Source organism: Balaenoptera borealis, assembly GCF_965194805.1.
Source record: "Balaenoptera borealis genome assembly, chromosome: 18".
NCBI lineage: Eukaryota > Metazoa > Chordata > Mammalia > Artiodactyla > Balaenopteridae > Balaenoptera > Balaenoptera borealis.
The window spans coordinates 76374034-76393317 of NC_138877.1; the positions used below are offsets into that span (position 1 = coordinate 76374034).

General features: G+C 43.0%; 1 protein-coding gene across 1 annotated transcript in view; it reads left to right on the top strand.

Annotated features, from left to right (window-relative positions):
• MYO16 (myosin XVI) overlaps positions 1-19284 on the top strand; it is a 505456-nt gene that overhangs the window by 392216 nt on the left and 93956 nt on the right. The window contains exon 28 of the mRNA XM_082366214.1: positions 18965-19067. Coding sequence (XP_082222340.1) covers positions 18965-19067 — 103 coding nt within the window. The remainder of the gene's footprint in view (positions 1-18964; positions 19068-19284) is intronic.

The following is a 19284-nucleotide window of genomic DNA, read 5'->3' on the forward strand; positions in this document are numbered from 1 at the left end:
GTTAGTTAGAACCAAACAAGTATGTAGTCTGAGCCTAATTATTTTATACTACTGATGCAAAACAAGTGAGTTCTCTTTCCAGTGCCCCATGAATAGTGGAATTTTTCACTCTGGCTGATGGGAATAGCCCAACTTTCTTCCTGTCTTTGCCGTGAGGATGGTTCCCTCTCCTCCACTTGGGTGGTTCTTTCCCGGGACATTGGTGGTTTATTCACATGCATGTGGTGATCAGTATTCTGCGTGAGACTCAAGGGGGCTCTGAGGATCTCTGGACTCTTCTCTCGGTACAGCTCTCTCTTCTCAGATTGTCTGCTCTGTGAACTCAGGCTGCATTTGCATCCCTCATGTCCCAGCACCATCTCCTCCACTCAGGGAGAACCTCAGGCTTCACCTGGGATTCCTCTTTGAACCACAGCCTGGAGCCTCCCCCCATGAAGTAAGCTGGGGGACTCTCAGGGCCTAACTCATCTGTTTTCCTGTCTCTCAAGGATCACTGACCTTCATTGTCTGGCGTCCAGTGCCCTGAGAATCATTGCCTCACATATGTTGTCCAGTTTTAAATTGTTTGAGGATGGAAAGTAAAACTAGTCCCTACTCCTCCATCTTGACTGAAAGCAGAAATTTATAAATTTACTTTTTATATTGGATTCCTACTGGATGGGTCTTTTACCTATTAAATTGTTCCTGGGCTAGGTTGTGGGCACCTATAATCTATTCTTACAACAGAGAACTTCCTAAAATGAATGCTATTGTTTGAAGGCTTGTATTTTTTAGGTAGTTTTTGATACCCTGGATAACAGTAGACTTTTCTCCTTTGATCTTCAAATTATGTATACCAACTTTTCCTAAACAGACTTGTATCTCTGTAGAAAAATTAACATAGAGCAGCTGGTATTTTATAAAATGATGATTCTAGACAAGAGTTTGGATAGGAAGTGGAGGTGAATACTATATTTGCTTGAATGTGCATGGGATTCTAATTAAGCTAAAATTAAGCATGTTAGAAACTGTCCAGGAAGCTGATGACTTTTTTCTTATTCTTAGAGAATTCATGGGTTGGAAGTTTCTATGACCAAAATGGCTAGAATTGCATATTTATGTGCAGGGCCCTGAATAGACTTATGAACATTCTACCCCACACCCTGTGCCAAAAAAAAAAATTATTTTGACTCAAGAAAAAAGTTCCACCTGCTTTGCCCACAGTAGAATTTTGAGAGTTAGCAGGAAGTTTCCCATTCTCTCATTGATGATCTACCAGTGCTTTAACCTAGGAAAACCCGAGACATAAAAAGATCTTAAGGTATTTCAAAAATTAATCAGTAACAAGGATAGATACCACACTTACATTTCTCATATGTTATCTCAGAACTCTTTACAGCCATTACCTGAAAATATTGCTATAAGCATTTATCAGACATTTATCAGATCAAGAGTAAGACTCAAAAAATTAAGACTTAAGCAAATGCCTCTGACCTTTACTGTGTACTATTGCCATTCCATTTCAGTGGTCTGGGAATATATAAACATACATATGTAGCATATATAGTATAATATATAATATAATATATAGAATACTAGCAATAATTTTTCTGTTTCAAAGAAAGAAACAAACAACCTAATCAAGACTGGCCTTGAAAGGTATATATATATATATATATATATATATATATATATATATATATATATATATATAAATGAGTATTTATTTTATATATATATATAAATGAGTATTTATTTTATATATATATAAATGAGTATTTATTTTATATATATATATATATATAGGAGTATTTATTTTATATATATATAAATAAATGAGTATTGTACATTCTTTCCTCAGGAGTTTCATGTTATACATTCATTTACTTAAAAAAATAAATCTTCATATGAAGCTGCAGATACATCATTCACTGACATATTTAAAATTAAGAAACGTAGCAATCACACATGAAACCTAACAAAGTGCAGTGTTACATGATGCCTGTACTTCATTTCCCCCTAAAGATTATTTTATTTCTTGCCTTAAATCTTACCCAAGAATTCTCTAAAGACCTACAAGCTTGAATGCTAAAAGACATCTCTAAAACAGTTATTCATTAGAGTTAACATTGAGTTCCTACAAATGACCTGAGACCCTGCTAAGTGTTAAGGATACAAAGATGGGTGAGTCTTGCCCAGATCTGATGTTCCTCCCAGGTAAGTTGGGGGAAGAGATGCACTAGATGGTACCGGGGTGCTGTCGGAGCCTATAAGTAAAGCCTGTTATCCCACCAGAAGGAATTCCAAGAGGACCCTTGAGCGATGATGAGAAACAAGCTTGCTGCCAAAGGTGATGGAGGAAATCCCAGACTTAGAGTGAGACCTGAGGATCTGATGTGAACAAAGGGAAGGAGGGGAGAAGCATCAGAGGGCGTCTGGGGGGGACATTCTCATTGCAGTCGCCTAAGTACATCAGGGAAAACGACAGCTGAGAGGAAGGCAAGAACTGTGTATTTTAGGTACAAAACTTGGAACTTATCCTGTAGTTAATAGGCAGTAATGTTTAAAACCATGTGATACTGTGGTTTCATTCCCCTTCAAGCTAGATCGGGGTCGGCAAACGATGGCCCACGGGCCACATCCAGTTGGCAGCCTGTTTATTAAAGTGTTATTGGCACCCAGCACCCCATTTGTTTACGTGCTACCTGTGGCTCCTTTCACGTTACAAAGGCAAGATTGAGCCTAAAATATTTCCTGTCTGGCTCTTTACAGAAAACGTTAGCTGGTCCCTCCCTGAGCTGGACCTCTCCAGCACACTTTCTTCACCTGACACTGGACCAGATCACTGTTTTGGGGCAAGATAATTGCTTGTCATGGGGGGCTGGCCTGTGCATTGTAGGATATTTAGCAACATCCCTGGACCCTACACACCAGATTCCAGGAGCTCTCCCCTCCCCGCTCATGACATAAAAACATGTCTCCAGACATTGCCACATGTGCCCTGGAGGCCAAAACCACTTCGGGTTAAGAACTGTCTCTATGGGTAAGCATCAAGGTCTACTGTAGAGCACAGAGAACTATATTCAATATCCTGGGATAAACCATAAGAGTATGAAAAGAATATGAAAAAGAACGTATATATGTGTATAAGTGAGTCACTGTGCTATACTGCGGAAATTAACACAACCGTGTAAATCAACCACACCTCAATACATTTTTTTAAAAAAAGAACTGCTTGTAGTAGCTAGGTTTTAGTGAACATGACCTTAGCTAAAGTTGAAACAGTGGGAATTTGAGGGAACTGAAAAGACAGATGTGGGGAAAAAATATATATATTTTGGATGTGGAAATAGCACCACTTAGTGATTATAAACACGAGGCTTCAAGCAGATGAGCATCAGGGATGAGGTCTGTAGGTCTGGCTTGGGTGTTCAGTCTGGTGCCTTGGGTCACAGTTAGGTGTCCTTCACTGAGATAATCACAGAGGACAAGCAGGTATCAGAGGGAGGAAATGAGTTTGGCTTTGGACACAGTAGGTTCAGGTACCTTGATGGGCTAAGGTAAAGAAAGCTAATAAGCTGTTGAATATGAGAAAATTCTGGCAGAAGTGGTATATTGGAATGTCACTAGATTGTGGTCAGAGTTGAAGAAAACCAGAGGGTGCAGTGTCAGAAAAGCCATGAGAATATGAAGCCTGTGGGAACTGTGACCAAAGGAATTTCTGCAGCAGAGAGAATCAGAGAAGGAGCACAGGTTGTCTGCTGTATCTCTGTGTGAGAGAGAGACGCACAGAGGGTGCCGGACAGAAGAAAGAGTGCGTACATTGAGGTGTAGCTGAGAGTCCAGGACTTTTGAAAGATAGAATGAGAAGAGGCCAGACAAGAAAAGATGGAAGGTCAAGAGCTCCATGGCCTCCAAGGAATACTGTAAGGAGAGGCACCGCTTAATGTGGCCTGAAACCTTCCCAAGACTAGTGTAGGTGAGCAAGACACTTTGCTTAAATGTTTTGTAAGGGCAGGTTCCTTATAAATAAACTCCTAGCGTGTACAGACATCGCACTTGGCAGGTGGCAATTGTGACAGCAGGAGAGGGTTTTCAAGGGCACCAGCGTCACACCAGGTATTGGCAACAGTTTGTGAAAGAGGTGAAGTGTCTGGGGATGCAACTGAAGTCAAAGCTTGCATCTCTTTCTCCTTTCGTAACATAGACCTAGGGCCACGCGTGCGCTACACACCTTTCTAGAGCAACACGTGTATTATGTATTACCTGTGAACACAGGTTTAAAGTTGATCCATTTTGTCATTTTCACTGAAATTGATCCACTCAGCAGTCCTGCTTTTAGATGGTTTTGGGATAGTTTAAAAATGGTTTTCAATAAATCAGCCACAGGCTTCTTTTAATACCACCCAGTCAGAAGGTGTAGAAGAAGAAGACACATCTGAAGAAAAATGGGGACTTGAAAAGTGTTTTAAACAGTCCGATGAATAAGAGAAAACGTGTACTGCTAGATAGCACTCGTGCAGGGCACAGCGGCCTGGAGAAGACAAGATCTTTGCTGATTTCTCCTAATGGCCACATCTGCTCCCCCCGCTTGGGACCGACGCTGCTGAGGTAACCAGCACCTCTTTGCTGCTATGAAGTGAGTCCGTGCAAAGGTGGGCAGTGAATTCCACCTCGGAGATGGTGGCCAGGTGCCAGCTAGACAGAAATGGCCAATTCCCCTTAACATATGTTACAAATACAAATAAGAAATAAGTGACTATGAAATTGTTGTGCTTTCACTTGATGTCTCATATGCGATGTGATGGTACAATCATTAGCTTTCATATATTTACACAAGGGGATGGTCACCAGCAAAGCAATATCCCTGAGTTATTATTAAAATAATATTAAATATTATTTAAGTGCATTTACTTTATAAATGCATATACTTACATATAAATATTATAGATTTAATTATCTTACTATATAAAATAATATTTAAATAACCATTAAAATTTTATTTTCTCCCACCTCCTCTCATTTCTTTTCTTCCTATCCTTGCTTTAGTCACTCAGCCAGCAGTAGCTTGTGGAATGTCTTCAACATAATAAATACTGTGCTGTACTTTAGGGATAAAAATATAGAATGCATAGAATATTCTCCTTTGCCTCGGAAGCTAGGGAACTCGAGGATGACAAAGGGAGTGATGAGTTAGAAGAGGATGCGTGCAGTGTCTACTCCAGGCAGGTAGGTTTCCAGGGAGGGGGTTCACAAAGTCTCCTGGAGTAGATGTCCTTGACCCCAGGCTTGAAGACCACTTAGGATTAACCAGAAAAGAAATCAAAGAACAGTCGTCCACACAAGCAGGTGCAGAAGGATGAATTGTGAGTTTAGTGAAATTCAACGTGACAGGAGTGCGTGATCCTGACGGCCGGGATATGTTTAACTAGGGAAACGCAAAGCCTGTAAGAAACTAGGACCGCGTGCTGAAGGTGGGGAGTTCCCAAAAAATGCTGAGAAAAACGGTGTGAGGATTTGGAAAGACCGGGCAAAGCAGGCGCAGTTAGGAGACTATCGATTCCAGGAATTGAGACATAAGTAGTTGAGGCTTTATGGTGAGAACTTAATTGAGAGGAAGAGGACAGAAACTTTAGAGCTGTTTAGGATGTGAAATGATCAATACACGTTGGTGGACCTGTCTTTAGAGACGTCCAGGTTTCCAGGTGAGGAGGTAGATAGACATCGAGGTTTCCATGTGAGGAGGTGGATAGATGTCCAGGTTTCCAGGTGAGGAGGTGGAAAGACAGTAGATCCCACATAGGAGTATTAGGAGGGGGTGTAGAACTTGAGGTGTGCGTGGGAGATCCACACTGGCTGTCCAGGAGGCAAGGGGGCGTATTGGTGTGAAGTTCAGGAAAGTGGTTACTGTGTCTCACGTACACACAGTTTTCACATCAGTTTATAAGGGATCCTTACAGCCTTGAGGGTTTTGAGACGGCTCGGGGAGAAATTACAGGAGGGGCAAGAAGCAAGTACTGAAAAGCACATGTATTGATGAGAAGGATGGAGGGGATGAAGTGTATAAAGGAGGCTGAGAAGTTGTGGAACAGCTGAGGGGCAGCCTCGAAGAATGGCAAGGAGACTATTTCAAGGAGGAAGGAGCCAGTGGTTTCATATGCCACAGAAAGGTCAAGTTATATGAAAACAGAAAGGGTCGCAGGAGAAAAAAGCCCTGAAATGCAGCCATTGGATTTGACAGTAGAGAATTTGTTAGCCATCTTGACATATGAGGTTTCGATAAAATGATGGGCACAAAAATGGAAACTGGATTGCAGAGGTTGGAGAGTATATCGGGATGAGGAAGAGAATTGGATTTGATTATTGTTCTAATGCTAACCCACCCCTTGCGAATTCTCAGTTACCACATCACATTGTGGTAAAACACAACTTTCAAAAGGGGAAAATCATGACTGTCATACAGATGTGTTATGAACACCTATCAAAGATTTTATTCAGTTCCTTAGGTAAAGAGGAGACTAATAAGGTGCTAAAACCAGATCTGATTTACAAGTGAAGAATTTATTTACAGAGATTATATTCTCTAGGGGCAAAATTTATTTGCCCCGCCATGACGAACATCCTTTGTATTGCTTTGGACAAAAACTGTCTTCATGTCATCAGTTTCTATAGTTTAAGTTCTATCACAGCAGAGCTGCAAAATAGCTGAGTTAAAAGCAATCAAAGATTATACCTCTATAGAATTCGGTAATCACCAAGGATCCACTGGACAATGCCCAACATTCTTTTGAGAGGACATGCAAAGGCAAGACCATATCTTGTTCACCATTTTCCCCAGTATCCAGCAAAGTGTTGTACACACGTTAATCTTAATGGTAATTATCAAGAGAAGTGATAGAAAAGCTAGAGATGATTAGAACCAGAACTTTTAAGTGTGTGCAATGCCAAAGGTGTATAGTATGTTACTGGACATGAAGAGACAGAGCATTTTGCATATTATTAATTCCTCTAGGGTTCTAGTCAATACTAACTTTAATCATGCCTTCTCTGAATTAAAACTTTCATTAGAGGCATCAGTACCTAATGGTGAGTGATACACTTAAATTTCCAAGATATCTCAAATAGCATGCATCTTACATCATTTGGACTTATCCAGCCAATATTTTCAAATAGTAATCATAAGTAATCAATATTTAATATGACAATTATGTGCACATCTTATTTTCCCTCAAAATATGGGTGTACTGGGTTCTAATTCAAAAATGTTAGTTACCCTTCACTATTTGTTATATCATTCAAGAGTAACATTATCTGTATTTAAAGTGTCTCATTAACAGAGAAAAAAAATAGATGTTACATTTTTCCTTTTGATCCTATGTTCTTAAAAATGTTCATTCCTTGCATTTCTTGGCTCAAGATGACAACTCAGTTAACTGACATTAGAATTTACTGCTGCTAATTTTCCATGACTCACCATAATACAAATGCCAATTTTGTCTTTTTTTTTAGTTTCTCTTTTTCTTTTTTTTATTTTCATATAATTTTTAAAGTTTACTTTCCATTTGCAGTTATTACAAAATATTGGCAGTATTCCCAGTGCTATACAATACACCCCTGAGCCTATCTTATACCCAACAGTTGGTACCTCCCCTTTCCCCATGCCTACATTGCCCCTTCCCCCCACTGGTAAGAGTTTGTTCTCTATATCTGTGAATTTGCTTCTTTTTTGTTATATTCAGTAGTTTGTTGTGTTTTTTAGATTCCACATGTAAGTGATATCATATGGTATCTGTCTTCCTCCGTCTAACATTTTACTCAGCACAATGCTTTCCAAATCCATCCATGTTACTGCAAATGGCAAAATTTCATGCTTTCTTGTGACTTAGTAATATTCCATTGTGTATATGTACCACATCTTCTTTCTCCATGCATCTATCAGTGGACACTAAGGTTGTTTCCATGTCTTTGCAATTGTAAATAGTGCTGCTCTGAACCTTGGGGTGCATGTATCTTTTCGAATTAATGGTTTTGTGTTCTTTGGATATATACCCAGGAGTGGAACTGCTGGGTCATATGGTAGTTCTGTTTTTAGTTTTCTGAGGAACTTCCATACTGTTTTCCATAGTGGCTGCACCAGTTTACATTCCCACCAACAGTGCACAAGGGTTCCCTTTCCTCCGCATCCTCACCAACATTTGTTATTTGTAGACTTTTTGCTGCTAGCAATTCTGACAGATGTGAGGTGATACCTCGTTGTGGTTTTGATATGCGTTTCCCTGTTGATTAGCAATGTTGAGCATCTTTTCATGTGCCTGCTGTCCATCTGCATTTCCTCTTTGGAAAAATGTAAGTATTGGATGACGGTATTTTAAAATTAATGCTTTCTGTGTGGTATTTACATACAATGGAATATATTATTCAGCCTTAATAATGAAGGAAGTTCTGCCATTTGTGAGAACATGGATGAACCTGGAGGACATGATGTTAAGTGAAATAAGCCAGACACAAAAAGACAAATACTGTATGATCTCACTTATGTGTGGCTCTAAAATTGTCAAAATCATAGCAACAGGGAGTGGAAGGGTGGTTTCCAGGGGGTGGGGGGAGGGGAAAACAAGGAGGTGATGGTCAAAGAGTACAAAGTTTCAGTTCTGCAAGATGAGCAAGTCCTAGAGGTCCGCCATACAGCATTGTGTCTATAGTTATCAGTACTGTATTGTTATCTTAAGAATTTGCTAAGAGGGTAAATCTTATGTAAGTGTGCTTATCACAGATAAATGAGTAAATAAATAAAAATAAAGAAGGCAGAAGGAAACTTTTGGAGGTGATAGTTATGTTTATGGCATTGATAGTGGTGATGGTTTCACAGAGGTACAGTTATTTCCACACTCATCCAGTTGAATGCATTAAATATGGACACACCTCAATAAAGCATTTTTAAAAATAATGAATACTTTCCAAAATTAACAAACATTATTGGGTTCAGATACTGAACCCCAACTCTTCATTCAGCTCTTGTCACACATTTTCCAAAGTAGACCTTCAGAAGAAAATTTCATCACTGTGCAAATCGGGAGATCTAGTTTCAGTGCCAGGCTGTTCCCTCAGAGATCATAATAATTTCATTCTTCTTCATGATCTGCTAACCAATTATAATAACGATGATATTCAGAATAGCAGGTTCCTATGGTTGTAAGTAACTCAATTCAATATATGAAATTGACATAAACGTATTGAAATCATAAAATAACTGGCATTAGCCACCAATCTTCATAAAATGTTTTAGCCATTTACCTGGAGAAGAAGTGTCTTCTGTGTTTAGTAGGGAGAGGAAACACTGGAACAACCAATATTTCCAACAAATAAATCAACCTGCCTTGGTTTCCTGTTCCTACTCAAAGATAGGAGGTCAGACTAACCCCAGTGGATATTTGGTTAGGGAGCAAATTGCTTTAGGAACCGGATAATTTTACTGAAACCACAAAGCTTAGAGAGGGCTCTCATTTAGGCTTAAACAACAAATGAACAGCTGTTCTTTTCAGTTTAAGGAAACAAGCTGTTCTTGTACCTGATAAATACAGGCTATGGCTCAGCCAGTAAATTCTGCAAAGTGTGGAGGGGGAAGGATGGAGCACGTCAGCTTCAACGTCCTCACCGACTGCGCTAAGCATCTTCTTGGGCGTGTGTAACGGGATCTGCAAACAGCAGCATTGGGTCCTTCTCCTGCAACCGTTAGTTCAACTCCATCGCAGATTCAGTCCCCCGAGAGGGCCCAGCTTTAAATGTCCCCACAGTAGGTGGCCCTGCAGTGCCGTGCAAGCAGGGATGGGATTTCTGTGTGTAAAAATATCCTCCGGCCCTATTAGAAGCAAGTACAACCCTGGCCAAGAAACAGGTTACCTGCTGCAAAGGCTGCTCAGGAAATGGAACTCTGTGTATATTTCACACCAGGACACTTTTAATTGAGTGTTTCACTTCCATCCATTTACTGAATAATTCGAATGTTCTTCCGTTGTACAATTAAAATGAAATGGTGGGGTGGGCTTGAAGTAAGAGAACTGGAGAGCATTGTCATGTAAATTCTAGGCAGATGCTCTGAATTCATTTTTTATCTGCAGAGTGGTACTGGCTAATCCCAGAAGCCAAGGTAGAATTTCACATTCTTTTTTATTATTCAACTCCCGTATTGTCTGGGATGAGAGCCTCCGACTTAATTACATGAAGTGCCTGAATGAATGCCACACAATTAAGGCCGCATCTCCGGACAGTCTGCTTGGCCGCGGGCTCCAGAGTGAGATGCTTCCTAGGAAGTGACTGTGGTGTGAGTGGATTCGTTTCGGTTGTGGTCCTCGTCGGTACCCACCGCCTTCACTGTGCCGGCCGCTCACAGGCTGCAGCCGGTTGGCACATTAGCGGTCAGAGCCAAGGGAAAGAGCACACCTTCGGTAGAACTCACACAAAATCATCCCGGGGGTTTTCAGGTGAAGGGTAAGAGGGCTTCTCCAGGGCCTCTCAGCTGGCCCAGGAAGTAGGGCCCAGGATCCCCCTCACTCTTCTGTGTTATCTCCTTTCTCTTGCGTCTGCATCTCCACCAGCAGTGATGTAAAAGCCAGGCGCTGAGTTTGAATTTTGGATGCTGGGTTTTAGAGTCGTAACAGATAAATGCCTAATAAATGTGGCTGTGATAACATTAAATAATAGCATAATAATGTCATTAAAATAACAGTCACAAAAGCAGCACCCCCCCCCCCCCAGCATAATGAGGGAGGACGAGAAGGAGAGAGAGAAGGGGAACATCATCTCGACACAGGAGGCTTGGAATTTAAGGCAGTAGCAGGGAGTCTTGCTCTCTACATTTCCTGTTTTATTCATAGTCCTCGTTTATACATTAATCTGTATGCTGGTTACCTTCATCCTCTCAGGCTCAAAAACAAAAGGGGCAAGTATCTGTTTTTGTCCCATCTCTCGTACACATTTAGTAGGAGCCGTATTAGACTCAGAATTCTATAGCCTGGACTAAGAACCTAGCTTTGCCGTAAACTAACTTTTTGCAGTTATCATGTAATCTCTGTAAATGTCGTTCTGCGGTTGCTGTGAGAATTCAGTGATGACATGGACTGACCGATCATCATACCTGGAATCTTTAGGCACTGGATAACTCTTCCTTGGTGTTTCTCCCTTCCTTCCGTCTCTCTCTCCCCACCTTGCTTCTCCCCTGACCCATTTTGAACTCCAGAGAATTGCATGTAGAAGTTAGGGATGACCCTCACCAAGCTAGTCACCCAGCCTCGGACAGAACTGTCACGTGGGCGTGCAGCTCTGGGGTGACATCAGTGGAGCAGCTCTTCCACCACTACCGCCCACCACCCCCCCCCCAGCAACTCTTCCCAAGGACTCTGCTCCTAGGGGGCTCTTGAACCAGGAAACCCATGGGAATGTGAAGAGCCACAGTGCCTTTGAATGGTGTAACCATTTTCTAAAGATGACAGCAGCCTATTTACCATCATTTGGAAAGAGAAGAGAACTGAGTCTTGCCCAGTGGCTTGAGCAGTAGGTCTGGAATTGTCATGGTAACGATGGAAAGACTTTTCCCCTTACTAGAGTCACATGTAGATCCTGAGGGGCTTAATGGTGGTCCCAACAGATGTAAAAGGAAACTCAAGACAAAATTCCAGTTCTGAACACTCCAGGAGACCCCAAGGCCATGGCAAAAGACAGCTAACCTCCCCTTCTGGTTCTTCCTGTAAATATACAGGAAAAGGGGGTGCCTACTAAGGAGGGGATGTAGGTGAACCCACTGGAAACTGTATCAGGCTGACGAGGGCACAGCAGGTGCAGAGAAATGTTGGGGGGGGGGGCAGAAGTGGCTTGATAGGCTTGATGCAGGGGACCTGTGGGAAGATGATAGAAGACGGGCAGGTGCCTGTGATAAAGACTCCATTGGTCCGCTGAGCAGCTCAGGCTTTGCTCTGCCGCGGAAGAGGTGGGCATGGGGGGTGGAGCAGAGCCCACCCATCACAGGACCTTCAGCTCCGGGGGCTAACACCCAGACCAACCGACAACCCTAGCTGGGATTTCTAAACCTTAAGAGTCACGGAAGAAGACAAAGAATGGGTAACACTTAACACAATGGATTTTTGTGTGAACTAGAGGATTTTGGACTCTTTCTCTTTGCTTTCGCATCCTTTTCTTTAAAAGGAAAAAAAAAAAAAGCGATCCTCTTTAGTTGAAAAGCACTTGTGCAAATCCTCTCTCTCTGTGTCTCATTTCTCCTTCCTGTCCTCCCCCCAACCTCCACGTTGAAATAGATTCCGTTTCTCTCTCAAGCCCACTTGTGCTCCTCCTGCTTCATACTTCTCACTATTTTCATGACGTATGTCAGCCCCGTTGCTAGGCAGCCGTTATGCTCCACCTACCACTCAGCATCCTGAATGCTGGAAATTAGCCCCAAATAGCTAGGAAATCACCCTTCTGCACCTGCACTGTGTTTACCGTGAGAGCAGGAATATGAAGAGTGCAATGACAGTCCAGGCAAGTTTGTGGAAGGGGTGAAATTGATCCCTGTCGAACCATAGCCAGACGGCTACGTTCGTGCTACACGCCAGGTAGAGAAACCACACAGGGCCCTGTGGGAAAAGTTCAAGGGGATGGTTAGAGAAGACACTGTGTCCTCATCCTATCAGAACTAAACCATAATGAGCGAGATAACCTGGAGGAAAACAGAAATACACAAAAATAAGCATGGATAGAATGTAGGGCTCGTAGATTTCTACAAGTGTTGCCTATACGGTCTGACCATTCTTCCTTGCCGCTGAAAAGCAAAAACACCCCAAAACTTTGCTTGATTCTATTTCATGCTCAAGCTGTTGACCTTTTCTTTATTTATGAACCTCGAGATCCCAGTTCTTGCGCTTCTCCACCATCTGCTAATGTCTTGATGCTGTAGGATTCTGGTTTCTTCTGGACATTGTCTCAAGTCCTCAGTCACAAATCCAGCAGCCCCTTGTCAGTGCTGACATGGTTGAACGTCTCCACAAGGGTTAGTGCTGTGGACCCCGTCTCACTCTCTGCCTTCCCTGGGCTGCTCTGAAATCACACAATCCCAGCCCCACCTGCCCCTCCCCACCTCCTCCTGCACCTGCCTTCACCTGATGTCTCTCTCCATCTTTCCTCCGGTGGAGAGCTGCCTCCATGCTCCATTTTCCTCTTTCTGTGGATTATCCAGCCCTTTCTCAGGTAGAAGGAGGTTAACGGGAATCCTCAAGCATTCTTTTGTTGTTCTCAAATAAGTAATTAAAATATGTCCCTAATAAGAGAAATGTCATCAGGTCTTGAAATAAGAGAACCACATCTTTCCGGAGATATCATTTTAGCCAGAAAAAGGCACATGTAGTATTTGAGCATGTGCAGTGAAATCAGAACCCATCTTGGTGACCAGTGCATTTCTTGGCAGAGTATCTGGCTTGTAATAGGTGCTCAAAGAATGTTTGCTGAATAGAATTCAATTTTAAGTGGTTTCGGGATTGAAGCTGTCACAACAGAATTTTCTTTGAGAATGAAGAGATGAAGTCAATATTCAGCAAACAGAAACAATTTCAAAGAAGTTGCATCTAAGTTTTTTTTTTTAAAGCATTGGCTTAATATATATCCCTTGCATCTTTCTAAGGCAATGATTTTACAATTTCATGATAGTCAACTAAGAGTCACCACAATGTTTAACCAGACGTCTGCGGTCACTGCATAAGCCCTTTTTTTTGTCTCTGGGACTATGAGGGATAGAATGTCAAGGTTCTCCTTGAAACTAGAAGGAACAACCACTTTTGAAAAGAGGAATATTTAATTCATCACTTCCCTTAGGTTCTATTGTACTTTACATTTCTTAATTGTTAGCTTTTTCTCTGCTACTTCAACTTCAATCTACCCATCTTAGAATACAGAGACCCCAAAATGAAAAGGACCAGTGATGTGGTTCTTTCACTTATAATTTTGTAAGGTGTGGTCATGTCTGTTATTCTTTTATTGTCATCATATTCTTGATTCTGTGAGTGCATTGAGGAGAGGTTTCATGAATCCTTGATGTAGAAAGAGCACTTAATGACGAGTGTGTGTGTTATAGAATTTTTCAGTAACTATGATGGAACTTGCTGGGAAACCCCACACTTATATGTTGGCAACTTAGGATGTAGACTGGCAGGAAGGGGAGGATGAAAGTCGTCAGAGACATGTTCACAAGAGAAGTGAGGCAAATGGAGTGTCTAACACAGTTATAGGTTTCAACTCTGTTACCCCGAGTAACAGAGAACCCTGAGTATTCAGAACCGTAATGGAAAGAGAACCAGTTTCCCACGTGGTCAGTACTGTCCTGTTCGGTCAGACAGAAGGTCATGACAGAGAAGAGACTGACCCTGGCTGAGGAATTGACAACCAGGGAGGCACTTGGTCTGGTTCGGGGGTGTTGGTGACATTGGTCTATAGCTCCTTTGGGAGTTCCACCTCCACTCCCCGTTTCTGGTTCTCCTGAGTTGCACTGACTGTTTCCTTCTGTTTATGCAGCATTGGCCCAGGGAAATAACCACTCTTGCCAGACTACTCCATCTCAGTAAACGTCAACTTCATCCTCAGTCTCCTAGGTCAAGAAACTTGACGTCATGCTCTCTTCCCTTCACATCCGCATCAGTGCACTGGGAAATCCTATTGGATCTGCCTCAAGTGTGGACAGAGTTCAACCAATTCCTACCATTCCCGTTGCTTCCATCCTGGGCTGTGGGAAGAGCGTCCAGAGGGTCTCCCCAGCCCCCCGCTTGTTCCCTCTGCCTGCTCTCAGCCTCAAAGCTGTGACGATTCTTTAAATGTCAAGTGATGTGACTCGTCTGCTCAAAGCCTTGCTCGCCAGAACTCTCAGAGTCAAAGCCAAAGTCCTTGGAGTCATCGGTGGGGTCTTCGTCCTCACCCTGTGTGGATACCTCTGTGGGTCCATCTCCTCCATCTTTCCTCCCCCTTTTCTGCTCCAGCCATGCCTGCTTCCTTGATTCCCTAAGCAGGTACCATCCCACCCCAGGCTTCCAGACCCCATGCCCTCAATTTAGATCCCTGTTCCCCAGAGAGAGCCATGCCTCCTTCCTCACCAGCAGGTATCTGCTCACCCTGAAACCTTCCCTGCTTTAATTTTCTCCATCTCTCTTGTCGTATCTGACATCCGTCCTCATTTACATTTTTATTATCTCTCTCTCCATCATGGGATGTAAGGGGTATAAGGATCTGTTTTGTTTCCTGCTGCATTCCCAATATCTATTTGTGCTCAGTCAATATTGGTTGATTGATTGAATGAGCCCAAGTGAGTGAGCCACAGGACCCAGATTCTGGACGTGGAACTAGATGCCAATCATGCCCCTCATCCCAAACCAGGATGAGACAAGAGTGAGTCAGCTGGGAGAGTTAACGTTGACTTCTTAGAGTCGGCTGGTTTATCTGGGACGCAGGGCAGGTGTCAGCCTGAGGATAGGGAATCTTCAGTGGGTGGAGGTGACCACCTCTTGGGCAACAGAGGCCAGGAGGGTGTGGGGAATGAGAGCGAAGAAGTCCCTTCTCCAGCCACACCAGCACTCTGAGGACCACGTGCAGCTCCAGGCTCGGGCTGGTTATTTCCATTTGGTCTGAAATTGAAGTTTCTATGAGATCATCCTTCAGTGCAGTGATGGGCCCGTGACACCACCCAGAGATGACACTCACATTCCAAAAGACAAGATGTTTTTAATTACACTAAAATAGAGTACCTCACCCTGTCTAAGATGACGTCTTTGTCTTTTCGGTTGAAATGTCAGAATTATACCATTTTAGGTGTCAAAAGAACAATATAAAATGAGAAAAAAAGGCACCAAGTGTTAAGATTTTTTGTTCTGACTTGTTAATACTGTATTCAGATACTTGAATTATGTCAATTCACTTCTTGGTGATAATTAGCAAAGTTCCAGAATGAGACAATTATAAAAGAATGAGAAGATAATTTGAGTGATTTCATTTCATTGTGTGACTCTGGGTAAGTGGTGGAAACGCGCTGATTTTCCTGAGTGTTTGAATGAGTCTGTATGTCATTATGAGTTTAGTTTACTGCTAAAGAAGAGCTCAGTCACCCAAAGGTCAGAGAACCAAGAGCTCTTAGCTCTGCATGTCCCGTAGGCTGGTGGTTACTGTGTGTTTCGCCGTTTGGGACTTTGATGCTCAGCCTCATCCCTTTTCACTCTGGAACCATCTGGGGCCAGGGCTGCTTCCTTCCCGCCTCGGCCGGAGCGATGGTGGTGGAGACATTGCCTCCAGAGTCAGGCTGCCCCAGGTTCAATCCCAGACCCTTTCACCATCTGTGTCAGGTCCCTAGGGCTGCCCTCACAAAGCACCACAAACCGGGGGGCTGCGAACAACGCAGATGTACTTCTCACAGTTCTGGAGGCCAGAAGTCCAAAATCAGGGCATCACCCGGGCCCTGACCCTCTGAGACTCTGGGTGGACTCCTTCCTTGCCTCTCTCGTCTTCGGGTGGTGGCCCCGCAGTCCTTACAGCTGCGTCACCTCCATCATCACGTGGTGTCCTCCCTGTGTCTCTGTGTTTACATGGCATTTTCTCTTCTTATAAGGACACCAGTCCTGTGGAATTAAGGCCCACCCTACTGACCTCCTCTTAACAGCATTACATCTTCGGAAACCCTATTCCCAAGTCAGGTTATGTTCACGTTTCTTTTGGGGAGACACAATTCAACATCATATCTGTGAACTTGGGCAAGTGACTTAATTTCTGTGACCACCAACTTCTCACCATCAAAAGGAGATTATCATCCAAGCCCCCTGCATCTTGGAGGAGTGTGCGAGGCGACTTCTGAAAAGTCCCCTGCACTCATTCGGTGCTCGAGAAGTGTCATTCCCCATCCTCCACCCCCCCAGCCCAATTTCTTCATTTATGCATACTTTCTACACGCATCGGCAATCGAGCAGACACCATGGGATGTGCAGAGATGACCCCGAGCCCTGGGGAAGCTCGCACACTCTGAGGACAGATAAAAATTAACTTATTGTTTATAACAGAACATAGAATTTGGGTCGCACACATGTGCGGTACTGAGAGAGGGGAAGATTACCCGCTCGGTGCTTTGCCAAGGGCCTCACAGCAAATTTGCTGCGAAGCTGGAACCTGAATCTGGGTTTAGATCCCCAATCCAGTTTCTCTTCTATTCAGACACATTGCACGGTTACATCACTTATCACCTTTGAACCACTTACACATTATAACACATAATCCCTGTTTGCCCACTGATGCTCTGATGTCATGTACCAGCATCTCTTGGGGATGCCCGTCACCTTCAGGTGGTCCCTCCACTGCCCCCGTACACTCTCCTCCTGGTTCCCGGCCTTCCACACACTGCTGGGTAGAAAATCATGTTCTTGCCTCTTATCAAAAAAAAAAAAAAAAAATCACTGAATACTTCCATCATCCATAGATCATTTCAGACCATTCGGTGTGATCAAAATGATGAGCAAGATTTTTCAGAGCCGTGCCTCTAGCACTACAATTCATGTTCAGTCTCTGTTGCTTGCTATTTTTACCCCCTCCTGTACCCTGAGTTGATACATGAGCGAAAATCTATGTGTGAGAAGGGAGGGTGTTGCTGATGAAGCCGTATTTATTTTGTCTGACTCATGGCTAGCGATATCATGACAACTCTCAATCCAGGACAAATAATACGGTAAGTTTTCGGTGACAATGCTAAAAGGATTTTAGAGGGGAAATGAAAGTCTGCTACTGAAAAAGTCAGGTGTATATACAGGTGTATTTTCTCAGTATTTATGTTATACCCCAGACCCACAGTTCCTGCTGCGCTTCCCCCTCCAACCTCGCTTCTCTACTGCACTTGCAGAAATAAAGAAGTGCGGTGGCCGCCAGTGGGACGTCCAGCCCTCTCAGTGCTCGGCTGGATGGGGGTGGTGAGCCGGGTGTGTAGGCGACACACCGCCTTCCTTAGATGCCCTCAGGAAACAAAGGACTCATTTGAGAAGATGCCAAATTTGCTGCAACCAACTTTAGATGAAAAGCTAATCTATTTTACAGAAAATAACAGAAAACTTAGGTTATTTAATTATCACCATTGAGTTCCCAGGGCAGCCCAACGTGAGGATCATAAACACACCAGATGCAGTTAGATTTTTTTCTCATTTCTCCTTTCTCTCTCCTTCCCCCTCTTCCTCCCCCTCCCCCTCTTCCCCCTTCTCCTCCTCCTCCTCCTAATGTGGTTTGGCTTACATGTCAGGCTAAATGCCGTTAAGTGCAAATGAAAATTTCACATAGATTTTTTTTTTAATGGGTCATATAATTTTGAAAGGCATTTTTTTTAGAAACCCATAGGAAAACTTTATATAGTCATGAATTTCAGCCAAAGAGTGAAATTTAATTATTCTGAGGAACTTTCCAAAAATAAAATGTCCTTCTAGAAGATTTAAAATACTCAGTATCTACTCAATGGGGAGGAAGCTTCTCTACCTCTCACTTAAATAAAACTTTTGGGTGTTTTGGCGTCCCTTTATTACAGATACTAACTACCTCTAGATTCACTCTCAATCACTAACAAAGAATGTTGGAATACCTTAAAAGGTGTATTTTAAGAGTATTCTAAAAATTTAAATGAGAACTAATAGATTCATATTCTTCCTCTTCGAAGTTTCTTTTGATAAAGGGTTTGCATCACTCCTGATAATATTAAAGATACATTACAGGATTGAGAGATATATTTGGTTCCTTTTAAAATCATTTTCCTTGTAAAGGATAAGGGCTGTTTCCTAGTGGTCCAATGTGAAATGCACAATGGATGGAGATTTGGGGGCACGTGGGATAAAGTAAGAATGGGAAAAGTTTCAGAAACAGGGTAACAAAGGCAACCCTGTTGAAGATAATCCTTTGATGACCAATTCAGTCATGGCTTTCCCGTCTCCACTGCTCTTTGCAGGTATAAGCCCTTGGCCGAGACCCTCCCGGACGACAAGAGGATGCTGCCGGCCGAGGAGAGATGCCGGCTGGCTCTGCAGCAGTGCCCGTTACCAGGCTGGCAGGTGGGTGACCTACAAGCTCCTACCAGAGCAGTTAGCGTTTCCAGTAGGTGAGCCGAGTCCCCACGGGGAGCTGCCCCCGTCTCACTGGCAAAAACAAACTGCTGTGATGTGTTTGGCAAAGAGAGATGCCAAGTGTAGTCCCTGGAAACATATCAGCCCTTCTGATTCACCGGTTTCGTCAGCAAACCCAGGATGAAGGAAGCTCGGAGCCTCTGTT